At 43.4% G+C, this 18856-nt stretch overlaps 1 protein-coding gene and 1 pseudogene across 1 annotated transcript in view; both read left to right on the top strand.

Moving 5' to 3' along the window:
• The first annotated feature begins 4524 nt into the window (after window positions 1–4524).
• On the top strand, window positions 4525–6154 carry LOC138924521 (small ribosomal subunit protein uS5 pseudogene; annotated as a pseudogene).
• Window positions 6155–7685: 1531 nt separating this feature from the next.
• LOC100052267 (acyl-CoA dehydrogenase long chain) overlaps window positions 7686–18856 on the top strand; it is a 58985-nt gene continuing 47814 nt past the window's right edge. The window contains exons 1-4 of the mRNA XM_070269221.1: window positions 7686–7772; window positions 7828–8723; window positions 8886–9056; window positions 12474–12614. Coding sequence (XP_070125322.1) covers window positions 7686–7772; window positions 7828–8723; window positions 8886–9056; window positions 12474–12614 — 1295 coding nt within the window. The remainder of the gene's footprint in view (window positions 7773–7827; window positions 8724–8885; window positions 9057–12473; window positions 12615–18856) is intronic.

Here is an 18856-nt window from a genome sequence, read left to right as displayed (position 1 = left end):
GGTTCTGCAGATGGTATTCGATAGAGTAGATAGAGCCCACTCAGCCTTCCATAGCATCTCTTTATTTAGTATACTCTCCATCTCTCTCTCCCCACCTCCCTCCGTCTGTCTTCCCCTCTCTGCCCTCCCATCTCCTTTTCAAGATCAAGGTTCAGAATAATTAAAACAGTGAATAATTAGCTCATGAACAGACACAGGACTTATCTCCATTGTACTGTTAGCCCCTGATTTATATTTATTTGTTTACTGTCTGCTTCCACACTCAAGCTCCACAGGGCTAAGAAACATGTTTTATTCAATTTTGACTATAGCACCTGGAAGAGTGTCTGGCATGCAGGCAAGTATAAGACTCCCAACAAATATTTGCTGAATGAATGGATGGATGGACAAGCAGATGAATGGAACAGAAAGTCTAGAAATAGATCCAAATATATAAGGGAATGCAAAGATAGGGGTGGCATTTTAAATCAGTAGAAAAGATGGATTATTCAATAAATGGTGCTGGGAAAAAATGGTGAGTCCTGTGGGGGAGAAAATGTATCATTATCAATAAGTTTCATAGAGATTGAAGATTTATATAAAAAAATGAATCTATAAAAATTCTAATATAAACTGTGGGAGAAATTTCCTGTGGGCGCAGATTGGGGCACTCCTATCTGTTTCCACAAAGCACTGCACTTCTTTGCCAGTTAATAAAATGGCATCACGCTCTGTTGTTGGAAGCGTGTGTATGTTTACGTGTATATGTGTGCCTGGCGTAAGGGGGGTGGGGCCCGGCAGAGAAGTAAACACGGAAGGAGAAAAGTTGATGATTTCTTGAACAGGAGAACAGATGCCTCTTTCTCTTAGAGTGAAAGGAAGAATGGGTGGGCATGCAGACAGATTTGAGGGGACATGGGAAGTTGAAGGAGTTCCCGGCAGACAGAGTAAGTGCAGGATGGTTCATTTAAAATAAACAAATAAATGATGCTCTTGAATTACAAGTGTAATTCATGGTCCACATACTTTCAGTCCAGAAGCTGACACTCAACAATATTAAAACTTGTAACTATAGATTAATTTTATGAAATATTTTCCCTTTGATTAAGATGCCGATCACTCAAGAAGTGTACCCTACAGAAACAATCCTCCCAATTTAGGAAGGGGCTGTAGCAGACACATTCTGTCATGATGTTCAGGTTTCAGTGGAAATTATGTCAAACTTACCTACTCAAATAAAGCTTAAAAAATTGTCGAATTGAGGGGCTGGCCCAGTGGCATAGTGGCTAAGTTCACATGCTCTGCTTCGGCAGCCCAGGATTCGTGGGTTTGGATCCTGGGCATGGAGCTACACACCACTCCTCAGGCCATGCTGTGGTGGTGTCCCACATACAAAATAGAGGAATACTGGCACAGATATTAGCTCAAGGACAATCTTCCTCAAGCAAACAAAGGAAGATTGGCAACAGAGGTTAGCTTAGGGCCAATCTTCCTCACCAAAAAGAGATTATCAAATTGAGACCAGGTCCAGTTACTATGGCAAAGGACCTATATTCTGGGAGAAATCTTACCACGAAGGCTTATCTTACCCTGAACAAAAGTCAACTCTGCAGAAGAATAATTCCACGTTACACAAGCAAACTGGCTTAGCAATCATCCTTCTGACACTGTCCAGGACCCATACAACAGCATTGCACATGCTCAAATTCCTGTAGTCAAAGACTGTAACACACTAAAACTTGTACAAAATTTCTCCACTTGATGAGATCACTTTTGCTTTGCAACAGAGAACATATATACTTCTAATGAGCTCTGTGCAAAATAAAAACAAATAACAGAGCAACCCTAGAAGATGGATTTTGTAATTCTTTTGACATTTGAGCGATAATTTCTTGTTTAACAAGGGGTCTGACTAGTATGTTTATTCTGGGCATGGCCCAGAGGGAAGCAGTGTAGACACAGGTCAGGGTTTGAAGCGTGAGTATTAAACACATCCACTCTTTTTTTTTTTTTTTAAAGATTTTATTTTTTTCCTTTTTCTCCCCAAAGCCCCCAGGTACATAGTTGTATATTCTTCGTTGTGGGTCCTTCTAGTTGTGGCACGTGGGACGCTGCCTCAGCGTGGCTTGATGAGCAGTGCCATGTCCGCGCCCAGGATTCGAACCAACGAAACACTGGGCCGCCTGCCGCGGAGCGCGCAAACTCAACCACTCGGCCACGGGGCCAGCCCCTAAACACATCCACTCTTAATCCTGACAAGCGGAATTTCTATAAAAATCCTGTGGGCTAAAGATACTTGAATTGCTTTTTTTTTTTTAAGAAAATGTTCTAAAACATAAAACAGCAACTACTTTTGAAACTATTGTCTTCTGCAGGGGAAAAATATATATATTTCAGATAAATTTTGAAAAACAAATTCCAGACTCATTTTTCGCAATGTATCATCGAGATATTCTTCAAATCAAATATAAAATAATAAAATAATACTTCCTAGTCACTCAGTTTTTATAAATTTATAAACAGGCAGACACCTAGTGACTCCGGTTAGAGGAGCTGGCATTTTCCTCAGTCTAGGAAAGGACCACGTGGACCACGACATGGACTCACAGGTGTCAGAGCAGAAGCACTGAGCAGCCTCATCCTAAAGCCCCTCCCCTCTAAGAGGCATGGCACACACAGACTCCAGCTTTTACACATACAAGATGTGTATCTTTGTGTAATATCAAATAAGCACTAGAAGAGTCAGAGAGGAAGAGCTATATGCGGGGAGGGGCTGTTGTTTCCTTCTCACACTCCAAGGGTTAAGGAATTTTACATTTCAATTGGAGAACTGGGGTAATTTTTTTTTCTTCTTTGAACTTCGAGTTTTTTTAAAAAGTGTTTTTAGGAGTTGCTCTGCCTTTTTTGTACTCCAAAACACAGATACTTCTCAATGATGACAATAATAATTACCATTTACTGAGTGCTTATTATAATCCTGTCATTGTTCTAACCACTTGATCCCCATTATCTGAAAAGTCCTCCCAACACCCATGATATAGGTACTGTCGTTCTTTGTTTACAGGTGAGTAAGTGGAGGTTCAGAGAATTTATGCTGCACCTGCTAAGTCCATGCCCCTACTAGCTGGCCTGCTGCAGTCAGCCTGTGTACAAAGTGCCCGCAGAAGACTCAGGCAAGCCAGGGCATTTCCCCAGCACCAGGCAGACTCCAGCTGAGCCCTTGGTGCACTTCCCCTTGCTTCTGTTTTAATTATGAAATAATCTCTTAACTTCTTGGTTCCACTTTCCTGAACTTTCCTGCTGTCTGACAGGCGGCCCCGTGACACTGCGTATTTGTCATCACAGCTAAATGAAGTTTAAAGCTTCTGAGGAGCTGGACAGCCCCTCTGTGCCGTCACGGTCTGGAATCTCGCATTCTCCTATGAAGAGTGAACACTTTGCTCCCCCAAAGGTGAAGAAAGTTTAAAGACTCACATTCTCAGCAGTTGCTTCTACCAGACCAGAACATGTAGCCAGAATTATTACTCAGTTTTAGAATCTGGACAAATGAAACTTTCGTACCTTAGCTTGTTGTAGTATTAGCTTTAAAAATCCCTCGTGTTGATTACAAACTGATTACAACACTTTCAAAGTGTTGACTAGTAAAGGGGGCTTTGCCATTCTCTCTCTTTTTCCAAAATTGGGAGAACCAGCAACTGAAAGAAATAAACGGAGTACCCCTTGCTCACCCAGGGATCGGGCCACAACACAAGGATTATCTACAGTGTCCGGTGAAGATATTGGTCTAAATATTGACAACTAGAAGGAGCAGCTGCTGCAAATCCTTTCCAAATGAATGACAGCTGACTCAGTCAGAAGGAAGGGTCAGGTTCCGTGGGTTTTGTTTGTTGCTCTGGCGACTTGGGAAGAGCACAGCAGCTCAGAAGAACTAAGGTAAGGAAGACAGTAATGTAACTATGTACTGGGCTCTGACTGCTGCCAGCCTGGATGCTTTACATATCTTGTCTTGCTTTAGCCACAAAACAATCCTGTGAGGTAGATACTATTAATATCTCCATTTCACAAATAAGGAAACAGAGACATGGAGAGATGAAGTCATTCAGAGCAAGATTTCCCACCTTGAGATGTCCAATCTGTCAAATGCTGTCACTCATGTTTTTCCACTGTGCTGTAAAAATAAAGGGGGGAAAGAAGCAAACCAAGTAGGCCCCCCCACAGTGTCAGCTCCCTACGTGGTACTGTTACCTCGCTCCTTCACTTATCACACCCTGTCTTGTATTTCAAATCATCTTGGGCAGTCTAATTTTCATAACTGTATTTCAAGCTCTTTCAAAGGACAGACTTTATCTCGTACAACATTGTGCCCTCAGCTTTAGGAGGAACTCAATAAGTATTTTTTGAGCAAGAGAATAAATGAATAACTGAATGAATTTCACTCTCCCAGGCTTTGGGGACTCTTTATCTCCTACCACTTCAAATTTAAATTTCTTGGTGTGATATTCAATAATAATAGAAGTACTGGCCAACAATCACTGAATAGTTACAATGCAGCAACCCCTGCGCCACATTCTCTACCAGCACCTGCACCTTAATCCGGACAACGACAATAGACAAGTGGTGAGGAGCAGAGTCGGGAGGCAAACTTAGGTAGTCTCACCCCTAAATCTGTGCACTCAGCCCTGTGTCGCGGGTGCCTCCCAGGCGCTACCTCGCTACTGAACCTGAATTTCTACTTCCTCCCAACATACATCCTCCAGTTAGATTGGCTTTCTTGTTGTCCTTCCTTCCTTCCTTTCTATAAGCCTTTCCTAATTTTGTTCCACGCTCACTTAGTGTCCTGATCTTTCTTTCCCTTCTGCTAACTCCTAAAGATCCAGGTTCAAGGTATATGCACTAACTGGAATGTTCCCTGACAACTCTGACCCTAATAGACATTTCAGTTAGTAAAAGCATGGCTTGTAGAACTCTTGGGTGAAAGACGTGACTTATTCCTGCCAGGAAGATATATAGGGAAAGGGTTCATGAAACATTGGGTGATTTGCCTAAATTATCTGGGTAGTTTGTTTACCCTTTCGTTTCATTTTAGCCCAAATCACTCTGTGCTCAGAAGCATATTTGTTCTTATTTCACAAGAGGAAACGTAGTAACTTTACAACAGAGAAACCTGGTTGACACCATCTTAACCAAATAAAGAAATTAAAATTAAGGTGTTTCAAATTAACCTCACCAAGTATGGGACAAAGCAGCATCAGGGACATTCTGATGCAACATACTGAGAGGGACATCACATTACTTATGTACCAATTCTGTCATGAATTACAAAAAAATCTAATTTTTGTCAAATTGATTATAAAAAGCCATTACTAAAAGTCATCATCGCCTGCAAAGGCTTGTGAGTATGTGAGTGGACGAGAAGAAAATCAGCTAACACTTACAGAGTGTTATATGCGGAGGTGCAGCAACAGCGTCCTGGCCCAGGTCATGGCCATGGTCGGGGCAGAGGTCAAGGTCAAGGAGCTTGCTGAGGCAAGGCCAAGGGGAAGAAGTGGCTCCTCATCACTAAGCTGGGCCCCCTGATCAGGACATGAGACAAAGTTCTTGGAGGAGTTCTATCTCTTCTCCCTGTCAAGGAGTCTGAGCCCATTGACCTTTCTCTGGAGGCAGCTCTCAAAGGCGGGGTTTTGAAGAATAGGCCCCTGCAAAAGCTAACCTGCACTGGCCGGTGGACCAAGTTCAAGGCATTTGTCGCCATCAGGGACTACAACAGCTATGTTGGTCTGGGTGTTAAGTGCTTCAAGGAGGCAGCTGTCGCCAGACACAGGGCCATGGTGCTGGCCTACATTTCCATAGATACAGGGTGGCGAGGCCACTGGGGGATCAAGATTGGCAAGCCCCACATCATCTCTTGCAAGGTAACAGGCCTCTGCGTCTCTGTGCTGGTGTGCCTCATTAATACCCCCAGAAGCACTAGCATCATCTGGGCCCCTGGGCTCATGAAGGTGCTGAGGTTGACCAGTATGGACAACTGCTACGCTGAGGCCAGAGGCTGTGCTGCCACCCTAGGCACTTTGTCAAGGTCACATTTGCTGGCATCTCCAAGATCCACAGGTATCTCATCCCACCACCCCTAGAAAGAGACCGTGTGTGCAAAGTCTCCGTGTCAGAAGTTTACTGACCTTCTAGTAAAGACCCACAGCAGAGTCTCTATGCAGAAGATCCAGGTTCTAGCTGTAGCCACCACATAGTGTTTTTATACAAGAAAAATAAACTGAATTAAGACTGAAAAAAAATCAGTTGTGTTAACTATACAGAATCCTAGACCTCATCATTAGACCTTCTGATTCAGCACGTGCTGCTGCTGAAGTGACCTCAGACACACCCACCACAGAGATAGTGTCTTATCATCATCCTCATTTTTCAAAGGCTCAGGGAGACCACGCAGAGAAGGGTCTCTCATTGCCCCATACTAGCAGGTTACTTGATCAGCTAATTATCATCTTGAAAAACCAAGAGTTTGGTCCCATGAAGCTACTAAATACCCTGGCACAGACTCCTACTGGTCCAGGTAGGTCAGACCGTCAGCCAGCAAGTCCAGAATTCTAGCAAGCCCGCATGGAGCCGTATGCTCCCACTGCCAACTAACATTATTCACATGCTTCTGTTTGGAATGAAACTTTTTTAAGCTTCTTTTTTATTTTCAGCATTGTTTTTAGTTCTGTTGCCACCCAAAATTGGGGTTCTCTGCCCAATGCACATAAACAAGCTAATTAATTATGGCACCAGCCTTTGAGGGCAGAAATCAGCTTTTTATTCTGCCAGATTGATCTCCAGGGTGACATGGGGCGTGTGCCCTCAGATCTGTCTCCCCGATTCAGGATTTGGGAGGAAATTTAAGAGGTTAGGGAGAACAGACTGGCACAGGGAAACACTGGCGGGGCAGATTTTGATTGGTGGGCTTCAGGCATTAATGGCGAGGTTCTGAATATTTATGATAGGGTTCTAAGCACGTGGTGGAGAAAGAATTGTAACACCGGATCTTCCTGAATGTGGCATCCCTCACTTCTGATAAGAGTCCGGCTTTCAAGTTGTAGTCCTGCCCTAGTCCTGTGGGAAGGGCATCTTTGGTTCTGAGGTCATTTCAGGTCAAGATTTCTTCTGAAAGACAATCCTTAATCATTTTTGTTGATCAGGGATGGAGGTCTGTTCAAACTGGCTCTAAATGGGCCCAGGATTACAGTTCTTCATTTCTAACACAAAATGTGTCTTTCTCACTTGCATCATTTCAGGCCCTAGATAACTCTCCTCCAGTTATAACGCCGTCACGTCTGCAGAAGTGCGCTCTGTAGACTTACCGTAAAGCTCAAAAAACCTTCAGACATTTCCTTTCACCAAAACACCAAATCCATGAATTTCAATACCTCAGACTTCATCCGGTTGAAATGTGGATTATAAAACAGTACTTGATGAATGAGGAAACAGGAAATGGCCAGACAATTCAAATGAAGTACTATTAGAGAACTGAAGTTTTAAAATATATTTTAATCTTTTTTTTCCAGGAAGTGGACACCAATTTTTGCGAGACAAGAATGATAACGGCACAGTTCTTTGGCAACAGTGTTCGTGTAGTTGTCTGTGTGAAGTCAAGCAGTTCCCGATTGTTCACCTCACTTTCTCGGGGTTTGTGTTCGGGTCCATTGTGAGGCTCCATGGCTCACAGCCGCTTCTCACCGCGGCTCCGGAAAGAGCTGCTTAGACAAGGAAGACGCTGCGGCAGTCACCGCTCTGCTGGGAGAGTCTCCCGGGCGATAGGACGCCCGCGGGCCGTGTCGCCGCCCACTGTGCGGCTAGGCTCCCGGCGCTGTCGGCGGCCGGACGGAAGGCAGGCAGACAGCTCGGCCGCCCGGCGGGTCACCGAGGAGTCGCGGCCGTCCCGCCCCCGTCAAGGCCGCGCGCCTCCTCCGCGGCTGCCTGCGCCCGCGGGCCGGCGGCCCCCTCCCTCCCCACGGCCTCCCGGGGGCGCGGCGCGCGGCGGGCCCCCTCCCTCCCCACGGCCTCCCGGGACGCGGCGCGCGGCGGGCCCCCTCCCTCCCCACGGCCTCCCGGGGGCGCGGCGCGCGGTGGGCCCCCTCCCTCCCCACGGCCTCCCGGGGGCCGGCGGCTCCCTCCCTCCCCACGGCCTCCCGGGGGCGCGGCGCGCGGCGGGCCCCCTCCCTCCCCACGGCCTCCCGGGGCGCGGCGGCTCCCTCCCTCCCCACGGCCTCCCGGAGGCGCGGCGGGTCCCTCCCTCCCCACGGCCTCCCGGGGGCGCGGCGCGCGGCGGGCCTCCTCCCTCCCCACGGCCTCCCGCGGGCCGGCGGCTCCCTCCCTCCCCACGGCCTCCCGGGGGCGCGGCGCGCGGTGGGCCCCCTCCCTCCCACGGCCTCCCGGGGGCGCGGCGGGCCCCCTCCCTCCCCACGGCCTCCCGGGACGCGGCGCGCGGCGGGCTCCCTCCCTCCCCACGGCCTCCCGGGACGCGGCGCGCTGCGGGCCTGCGGCCTCGGGCTGGACGTGGGAGCCGGGACCGCGTGGCAGGGGAGCCACAGCGTCGCCGCCCGCTCCCTGCGGGCCGGGCCGTCTGTGCAGAGCAGGGCGGCGGCGGGTGCGGCGTGGGGAGCGTGGCATCGGTCGGCTGGAGGCGGAGAGCCGGGAGGGGCTACCGCCGCCCGGTGGACTGGAGGGAGCCCCGGCAGTGCCCAGAGAGGACGGTGAGGACAGGAGAGACCCGTCAGGCAGGCACGTTAACTGGCTGTTCATTGACAAACGCTTGTTGAGGCAAATAACCCATAATCAGTCTATAAATCAAAATTGGGGTGAGTTTATTAGGAGCCAGGTCGAAGGACTATAACCCTGGGTCTGTTTTCCCCAAGGAAGGAAGAGCACCAAATAGTGGGGTGTCCAGCGTGGTTGTATACCGTCTTGGAACAAAGAGCTTTCATCTCTCGTGACAAGAATATCTCCTTTACTACTGTCAGGAGAGGTTTAGCTGCCACAGCAAGTCGGTGGTCAGCAGGTCAGTGGTCACAAGGGGAGCACAGCAGGTCAGTAATTAAGCCTTACTTCCCAGAAAGAGATGCTTATCTTTAAAGAAATGCTGATATGGAGGAAGCTACGTCTCTGTCTTTAAGGGCATCATTCTCATCTTTGGGGCATAGTAAATATTTAAAGCAGGTGTACAGTGCATGCTCAACAGGCCACTTCAGGCCCTTTTGGGAAAACAAGGTCAGGCTGAATTAGATTTAAACCAAATGGCTTCCTCACATGCTCCAGTATATCCTATTGCTTTTCCTTTATTTATCAGGAAGAAAATCTACTCTCATACAGAGAATGTTGGAAAAAGGAAGACCTGAGGGTCCCTCTGAATAGGTCAGGGGCTATAGTTTTATTATAATGGTTCTTAAACTTTAGTGTGCGTGTGAATCACTTAAGGATGTTAAAATACAGATTCTGGTTCAGTAGGTCTGGGGTGAGGGCCGAGATTGGGTATTTATAACCAGTCTCCAAGTATTGCTGGAGGTGCTGGTGGAGACTGTCTCCCTTTTATAATGTAAATGAGACTTAAAAATAATAGTAATAATTAAAACCTAGCCTGTTAGATTAGTAGCAGTTTATTGCCTTAGGAAACAGCAGACAATTTATTCAGGACAGATTTCCTGGTCTGTGTAGAGGAAAAGGGCCAATTTATTCAGTATAGGTTCCTTTGGTCTTTAAAGTAAGAAATGGGTGTTCCAGCAAACTTGCTGTCAAGTGTCCCGATTTTCTTCCCTCTGCATGTTCTCTCTTGAACACCTTTGGCTCACCTGAAAGTCTTTCTAGCACTTCTTTCACTTTCCTGTGTCTTGGTGTATTTTACTTAGAAATATTCTGAAAGTTCCCTTAACATGGCATATAAAATTTTAAGATGCAGGCAGACTTGAATGTAACTTCTGCTCTATTATTTACTATTTTGACAAATGCTTTAGTGTCTTAGAGCCCCAGTTTTCTAGTCTCAGCACACTTTTTTCCCTAAGGAAAAGTCGCAAGTATGGAAAAGCTGTATGGACACATGTGTGCATTATAGTTTTATTTCTGTGAGCAAGAAGTTGGAACCAAACACTTCAGTTATGGGATAAAGTAAATTTTAGTCTGTTTGATGTGACATTGCAGTGGTCTGCAAGGCCCCTGCACGTCCTGGTTTCCTGTTACCTCTGACCGCATCTGCTACTCTTCTCATTGCTCAATTCGCTCCATCCACACTTGGCCTCCTTGCTCTCTCTAGAACACGTCAGATACCATCCTGCATACAGCCTTTGCTCTACTGGTATTCCCATCCTAGAATTCCTTTACTCTGGAAATCTGCTTGGTTAACTCTGTCATCTTTAAGCATTTGTTCAAATCTCATTTTTCTAGCTAACCCACCCTGATTGCACCACTTCGTACTGCAGCCTCTGTCCTCGCCTTGTCCCAGACGTGCGCTCTGATGCCTGCTCTCCTGTTCTTCTCCGTAGCGCATATCCCCTTCTAAGTTATTATATAATGTGCTTCTTTATTTATCATTTGGTATTATTCAGTCTCCCCTTCTGGAATGTCAGCCTGAAGATGGAGATCTTTGTTTTGCTCACTGGTGTATCCCAGGTGACCTGAACAGGGCCTGGTACGTAATAGGCACTCAGAAAGTACTTATTGACTCAGTGAATGAAGAAGCCACTAAAGAGGATGATTTGGATGAAGAGTAGCAACCAGGAAAATGTTTCTGAAGACGAACGGCAGTCCCAGTATAAAAACTGTAGTATTAAATGTTCGCAACTAAAGGTTACCACTTCAGAGACATCTCAGATTGTGTTAAATAAAACTCAACTAAAAGTTGCAAATAAAAAATAAACCTAAAGCCAAATGACACAAAATGTATAATAAGTGTATTAGCTCCAGCTGCCGTAACAAAATGCCATGCACTGTGTGGTTTAAACTACAGAGATGTCTTTCTCATCATTCTAGAGGCTGGATAGTCCAAGATCAAGGTGTGGGCCAGTTCAGTTCCTGGTGAGCTTGCATCCTGGCTTGTAGATGGCTGCCTTCTCCCTGTGTCCTCATGTGGCCTTTCTTTGGTGCTTGTGCACAGAGACATCTCTCTCCTTCTTATGAAGCCACCAATCCTCCCAGATTAGGACCCCACCCTTATGATCCCATTTAACTGTGATTACCTCCTCACAACCCTATCTCCAAGTACAATCACACTGGGAGTTAGAGCTTCAATGTATGAATTTGGGGGACACAATTCAGTCCATAGCATCAAGCAAAAATACATAAACTAGAACAAGATAATCCATTTCAGGGGGAAAAAAAGATTGAAACAACCTAGTTGCTAATAAATAAGGCTAAATCTTCTGGACAAAGACTGAAAAAGAAAAAAAGAGAAAAATAGCATGGTCCAACTAAGGAAGAGAGAAACCCAAACAGGATTTCATGCAAAACAGAAAAACATCCATTGGCAATATTTGAATGTATGATAAAAAGGTTTTGGGTGGTTAACAGAGGGAAAGGGGGGAGGGAGGAGGGCAAGAGGAGTGATTAGACACGTGTGTGGTGATGGATTGTAATTAGTCTTTGGGTGGTGAGCATGATATAATCTACACAGAAATCGAAATATATAACGATGTACACCTGAAATTTATATAATATTATAAACCACTGTTACTGCAGTAAAAAAAAGAATTAAAAAAAAAATTTTTTGGATGTGAGCATGAAAATGTGCAAAGTGGTACACAGATTTGCAAAATCTTTTCAAGAGTACCCCAGGGGGAAAAATCTGAAGAGCATTGAACTAAAGGACTGCATAGCAGTCTCAGTTTAAGCTCAGTGTAGGGGCAGGGGAGGGAAGAGTCAGCTTCTGAAGGTCTTGAATAATTCTCTACTAACGCTTGCAGAGATTGGTGGGCATTCTGATTTTGACTGACAGCCAGCTTGGCTCTGTAATATAGCAAGAACATCAACATGGTTTATATCTTACACACCTGCCATTTGCAACTGTGTGATTCTGGATAGAATATTAATTTGGGGGAGTTTGCATTATCTTAAACATTGTACATGACATGAAAACTTATCAGTATTGTTTGATTGTAATATTTGAACTTTGCATAGTTTAATCCACATCAAGTGACAACACTGTTTTTCCTCAACTCAAACATGTGGTTAGTTCTGGCATGATGTCCTCTTTATGGATTTGGAAGTGAAGAGTGAGTTGAATAAGGGTCAACTGCTTCTTAATCTTATCTAGGTGAGGTACATCCTATCAAAAGTGGTGCCCAAATCTGAACAGGTTTGTCAAATTTCAGGCTCTTTCTGCCTGCCTCTAAAGTGTCTCTGGGGAAAAAAAATCAGGGTTTTTCCATGTTGTTCAGTGACATTAGTTTGGATATGAAGAGTAACAATTCACTTAATTTTCTTAACATATATATATTTTTAAGATGTTCTCATTCCAGAGGGAAGGAATGTCCAGAAACTCCTTCTGCTAAAAAATTAACAGATATAGGAATTAGAAGAATCTTCTCTTCAGAGCATGACATTTTCTGGGAAAGTGTAAGGAAGTTTTTTCAAGAAGAATTGATTCCTCGTCACGCAGAGTAAGTGGACATTTTCCTTTAATATACAGTAGGGGTACTGATATCGAACTTGAAGTGAGTTCGCTCACACATTGTGCAGCAAGCCAATCTCTGACAGCGGGTGTAGTGGAAGAAAGTAGGACTTTATTATTGCACAGCACTGAGCCAGGAGAGAGGGCAGCTAACACTGAAATCCCAAAATTCCCCAAAAAGCTAAAAGGAAGGACTTTTATTTGGGGTTTTAGGTAGGGGAGGGGGAGCATATGACCTTGCTGGTCAGAGCTTTCCCACCAGCCTGTGTTTGGCCTTGAGACACTTGCAGAGAGGAAGGAGCCCATGACCTTGCTGGTCAGCAGCTTTCCCACCAGCCCGTATCTCTTTGCAGGGAAGAAACAGTGAATTCAGGTGCTTGTCCTTGGCTGTGTCTGTCTCCATGGAGGTTAGTGGATTCTGAAGCCAGGAAGCCAAGGAGTAAGCAGGGAATGAGTGCTTTGCTTTTAACTCATATATGCTGGGTTTAATGTAGGGAAACTGATATCAGGGTCAGTATCAGTACAATAAGGGCCATTTCCTAGAATGCTGTGTGTTCTGCAGAAAAGTTACTGTGTTTAGTGTTTTATAAACATTCTTACTGCTCTTCAGTATAATACAGTGATATTAGGGGACTCAAGCTTATTGAAAGTTTCAAAGGTTTATAAGTGAATTTTAAAATAGATAATTCAAAAATAAGAAGGAGATCAAAAGGTACAAACTTCCATTTAAAATAAATAAATCCTGGAGATGTAGTGTACAGCATGGTGACTATAGTTAATTCTGTATTGCATATTTGAATGTTGCTGAGAGTAGATTTTTTTTTTTAAAGATTTTATTTTTTTCCTTGTTTCTCCCCAAAGCCCACCAGTACATAGTTGCATATTCTAGTTGTGGGTCCTTCTATTTGTGGCATGTAGGACACCGCCTCAGCATGGCCTGATGAGTAGTGCCATGTCTGCGCCCAGGATCCGAACCAGTGAAACCCTGGGCCCCCGAAATAGAGTGCGTGAACTTAACCACTCCGCCGCCAGGCCGGCCCAAGAGTAGATCTTAAAAGTCCTCATCACAAGAAAAAAAATTTTCTAACTATATATGGGGATGGATGTTAACTAAACTTATTGTGGGGATCATTTCACAATATATACACATATCAAATCATTGTGTTGTACACCTGAAGCTAATATAATATTATATATCAATTATACCTCAATTAAAAAGAAAGAAAATTTGGAAATTTGCAACTCAATCTAAGAAAGGTATTTTTGAAAGCTCTGGTTAAGTGGCCACAAAATATTGGTCAATTTCATATTCTTTGTTTTCTACTTTATGAATGACTTAAAATGCATAAAAGCTCAAAAAGGCCAGCATAATGCAAATCTTGGTAGGCAATTGGCTACCTCAAAGTATTTTTATTACTGGGCGAGATATTGATTGATTAAGTAATTACTGATTACATACTTTACTGATCCAAAAACTGTGATTTCTATTAAAGTAGGATTTTGCTATGTTTCCAAAATTTACTCAGTGCCAGTACTTTACTACAATTAGAATGGTTTTTTAAAATATTACTTAAAAAGAGCTTTCATAAGTTTTTATTAATACTTTCTTGGTAAGAATAACCAAAACTAGCTAAACTCTGATGCCATACATAACTAATCTTAGGTAAAAAGCAACCAGCTTCTTAAAGACAAAAGAAATGTAGTTTACTTCACTCTAGGAGAATTTTTGTTTATTTCTTTACTGATTTTAAATTTTGTTCCAGAAAAATTGTTGATGAAGACTTGAAGTAAAAATAATAGAAGTTGACAAATTTGAGGTTGACAATAAAATAGTTCCAAAGTTACTTTAGGCAATACACAAAACATACCAAAGCAACACAGGAGTCAAGCTTTCTTTTAAAATTTCCTGAGGTCTCTGTATTTACCTTTAATCAGTATCTTCAAATACCCTATATCTTACTAACCATGTCTAATTACCACTTAAAAAGATAAAACAAAAATTCTCAGATTGTTTACCTGTCTCCAGCTAGCCATTTCTTTCCTCATTTTCATTTTTAAAGGAGAAAAGCAGAGGTTGCACAATCCTACTAAAATATCTAGTTTTTTCAGAAGTTCGTTTGATGGAGCCATGCTGTAAGGTGCTTCTGCTCTTCTGTGGTTTCTACTTAAACTGTGATGAGGTTGCCCATTCTTGTCAGCTGTCATATATGCTCGTCCCATTAGTTCAGCAGTTTAAGGAAACATGCAGAGGGCAGTTGCCTTTACAGGACAGTTTGGGCAAATTCCCACGGCTGTGTGGCACAACTAAGACTACCAGCTGAGAGAACCTACACCCATGAATATCACTGGGTGCGATTTGCAGGTCCAGCAAGTAGTCAAGAGCAGGGGCAGGGAAAGAAAGCGGCAACTATGAAGAGGTTAGGAGGAGAACAAGGAGGAGAAATGGTAAAAGAATCATGCAGGTAGAAGGGTATGGCCAAATGTCAACAATAGTTACCTTAAATTAAGGGAGCATTCCTGCACAAAATCATTCATAAATTCAAATTGTCACCATTTAAATAATACAAAAAAATGTTTTTGTAATTTTACAATGTTTGTTATTTGCAGATGGGAGGAAGCTGGAGAGGTGAGTAGGGAGCTTGGGAAAAGCTAGGACACAAGGCCTGCTCAGTGTCACCATGCAGCCCAGTGAATCGCGATAGCACTGGGAGCCTGGTGCTTGGCAGCTGTGGTCTGTGGGGAGCAGTGAGTGTGGGGACATTTGAAGCTGAGTCTTGTTTGTAAGCACACTGCTCACTGTTCTAAAATCATGAAAACGATGTTTTCTAATCTTCATATAAGATTGGAACTTCACTGTAAGACATGAAAGATTATGCCACCCTGTACTCTTGCACATTTTTGAATGTAGGAAGATAGGAAAATCTCTTTTTAAGTTGTTAAAATAGGTGCTGTTGAAAATTAAAGAGATAGCTTCATTTCTAATTGACCTATTTGGTTATTTTTCCTCCTTTAAAAAGAAATTTGAAAGAGAACAGTAGAGTAGAAAAATATTACTGTCAAATATACCAAAAGTTTTATATATGATAGCAAAGAAAGATTTCACTTGATAAGTGGGCAAAAGATTTGAACCAGTTCATCAAAAAAGAATGCAAATAGACTTTTTTTAGATGAAAAAAGTTCATCCCTACTACCTGGTGGTATCATTGTGGGTATCTACAAAAGTGAGTGAAAATGAAAGATCATAATACCCCGTGCTGACAAGGTTGCTGGGAAAATAACGTACTCATATACTATTTGCAGCATTATAAATTAGAACAGTAAATACTTTGAGGATTAAAAATATGGATACATACAAAATGTGAAAATAGGACTGCTCTTTGATCTAGGATGCCACTTTGGGGAATAATCCCCCAAATTTGGAAGTAATCTAAATATCTGGCAGTGGGAGAATGACTAAGTAAATTATGGTACATAAGCAATTTGTAATATTTTGCAGTTATTTAAGAATATTATTGTGACAACTGTGATTAAAAAAATAAGATTTTTCGTGTCGTATAATTTAAAAAGAAAACAGTTAAGTACAACATTTACACCATGACTGCAGCTGTATTGGAATATATCCTTATGGCAAAGGTAATTTGTCAGAATGAAAATAGTTGCTGTGTTGGGATAATACAGTTGTAGGTGATTAATATTTTTAAATGTTCCATCTTTTAATTCACTAAATAAGTGTTCGTTGAGTTCTGTTAGAGTACTCTTATGTTAGAGCCATAAATTAAAAGAGTAGTAAAAACAAAAGGTTTCGGGGAGACAGGCTATTACCACACAATGTGATAAGATCTTTAATATTTTGTTGTTTTTTTAATTGGAAACCAAAGAGACTAAAAACAGAACAAAATAACTATTTTGTGCTTTAAATTTTCTTCTTTTTTTCATATTCGAGTTGGGCAGGCCCAGGTTTTAGTCTTCATTCGGATATTGTCATGCCCTGTATTGCAAACCACGTCTCGGAAGAACAGATGAAGCATGTACCCCTGGTGATGGCAGGGAGATGCACTGGTGCCGTGGCAGTGAGAGAGCCCAGGCTGGAGGGTAACTCAACGTTCAATTGGTTTTGAGGTCTTGGAAGCAATGCTTTAACAGCAAATATTTTCCCAGTACTTGCTTTATACAAAGCTGAGATATTAACACAATGTAACAAAAATAAATGATAGGATATGGGTTGAATTTTGGGCAGATGAATTTCAGATGTGGTGTGACATTCATATGGAAATGTCCAGCAGTCTGTTAAAAATATGGATTTGGAACTCTGGAGACAGACTGTAGGGGCAAGAGGTTTTAAAAGCCATTCATGTATAAGCAAGAACTGAAGCAACGGGAATGAATATGATCATGTATTCAGTCGTTTGACGGTTCTTAGTAAGTGCCTTCAGTGTACCAGGTATACAGTGGCGAACAAAACAGCTGTGGGCCCTGTACTTATTGAAGAGAATGACAAGAAACAAATGAATATGTTCATAATTATAAATTGTCATAGGTACTGTGAAGGAAACTAAGTGCTATGCCAGAGACTAATGGTACATGTGTGTTTGGTGGGGAAAGAAAAAGCAAATTTAGATAGAAGCACTAGGGAAGACCTCTGAAAAGTGGTGATATTTAAGCTGAGATCTGACAGATGAGAAGGAACCAGTTATGGAAGGATGGGGTGAAGAGCTTCCACACGGTGGGACCTGATCCTCGTGCGGTGAAGTGAAAGGATGGAAAGGAGACCGAGGAGGAGACCTGGGTGTCCTGTTTCATTTGGAGCTGCACAGGATGCAGCAACAGAGACAGAAGGATTGAGTTTGAAGGAAATCTCGACAAGTGCTGTCACGAGCCTGAGGGGAAGTGAGTTTGAAAAGGCGATAGGACAGGAGTGAGAAGTTGGTAATGTGAAGGCCACAGAGAGGTTGAGACTTGAGAAAAGGTCACGGCAGGCCACTGGTGATCCTTTGATCCGGACTTCAGTGGAGAGGAGGAGCGGAAGATGCTTCGGAAGGCAGTGAGATGGTATTGAGAACACAGGCTGATCTTCTCCAGAGTTGGGAGGTGAAAGGCAGTGTAGAGGGGGCGGTAGTTTAACAGGCAAGCGCGGTAAGGAAAATGGTTTAGGTAAAGAGAGCAGTGACCTGCAGGCCAGTGGGGCAGAGGCGGTGCGGAGGAAGGACCTGAGGACGTGGCAGAGGCGGTAATTGAAAGTCCAAGACTTGTTTCTGCAAAGATCAGGCCCTAATGATTTAAGTGTTCTTTTTTGACACTGAAGTTTATTTTTAAATGTCTTAATATTCTATAGTGTCACTTGGCAATATGCTTGAATTGTATTTATCTTTCCCAGATATAAATCTGTAATTACAGGCGAATACTGATACTTAATTTTGCAAAAATATCTGCCTTTGTTTATTTCTGTTGCCTAAAAATGTGACCTGAAAGAAGTAGGAATTTAATCTTCTTCCTTTGCTTTTAAGATAACTCTCTTAAGATAACTGGCTGACTGCCCAATATTCTGATCACATCACATTAGCTCTCTGATCAGCGTGTTCCAGTTCCAACCCACTTCATGTTACCTCTCATCTAGAGGCAACAGAATAAATGAGAGATCTTGATTTATCTCCAACTTCCACTACAGAGGCTTGCTTGATTTTAGCTTATTTAAATTCTCTGTCCTCGTCTGTGGTTAGGAACACGTAATTAAGAAGGACGCTGAGGATGAGGATGGAGAAAAGAGGCGGATTGTTTGGAAGTCTGGTGCGAGTAGTGGAAGGATAGCAGATCAGTCTGATGTTTAGAGAGACCAGCCAAGGGGCCGTGTGGGTAAGAGACAGCGAAAGTGGAGAAAGCCGCCGCGAAGGAGAGGATTAGAGTGTTGAGGGGTAAGGTGAGAAGTCTAGAGAAAGCACGTGGGAGGGAGAGAATACAGAAGAGGGGACTGTCAGAGGTGGCACGGCTGCTCGCTGTGTCCTCGCTTTGATCTGGCTTTCACAGAAGGAGGTTGAGTTCGCTGGAAAAGACCCAGGGCTTCACCGCCCCTTGCCTTCCATATACACAGGAGACTCCTTTATGTACACTTATGTACATTTGCACGATCCTGGAACATTTTATATGCTTTCAAGCTGATTGTCTTATTTGGCCCTCCCAATAACCTGTAGGAAATATAGAGATATTGTGATCCCTATGTAAGGAGAAAACAGAAAA

Source organism: Equus caballus, chromosome 6 (assembly GCF_041296265.1).
Source record: "Equus caballus isolate H_3958 breed thoroughbred chromosome 6, TB-T2T, whole genome shotgun sequence".
In the NCBI taxonomy this organism is placed as follows: domain Eukaryota; kingdom Metazoa; phylum Chordata; class Mammalia; order Perissodactyla; family Equidae; genus Equus; species Equus caballus.
Note: the sequence above shows the minus strand (reverse complement) of the source record. Positions and strands in the feature narration are given on the sequence as shown.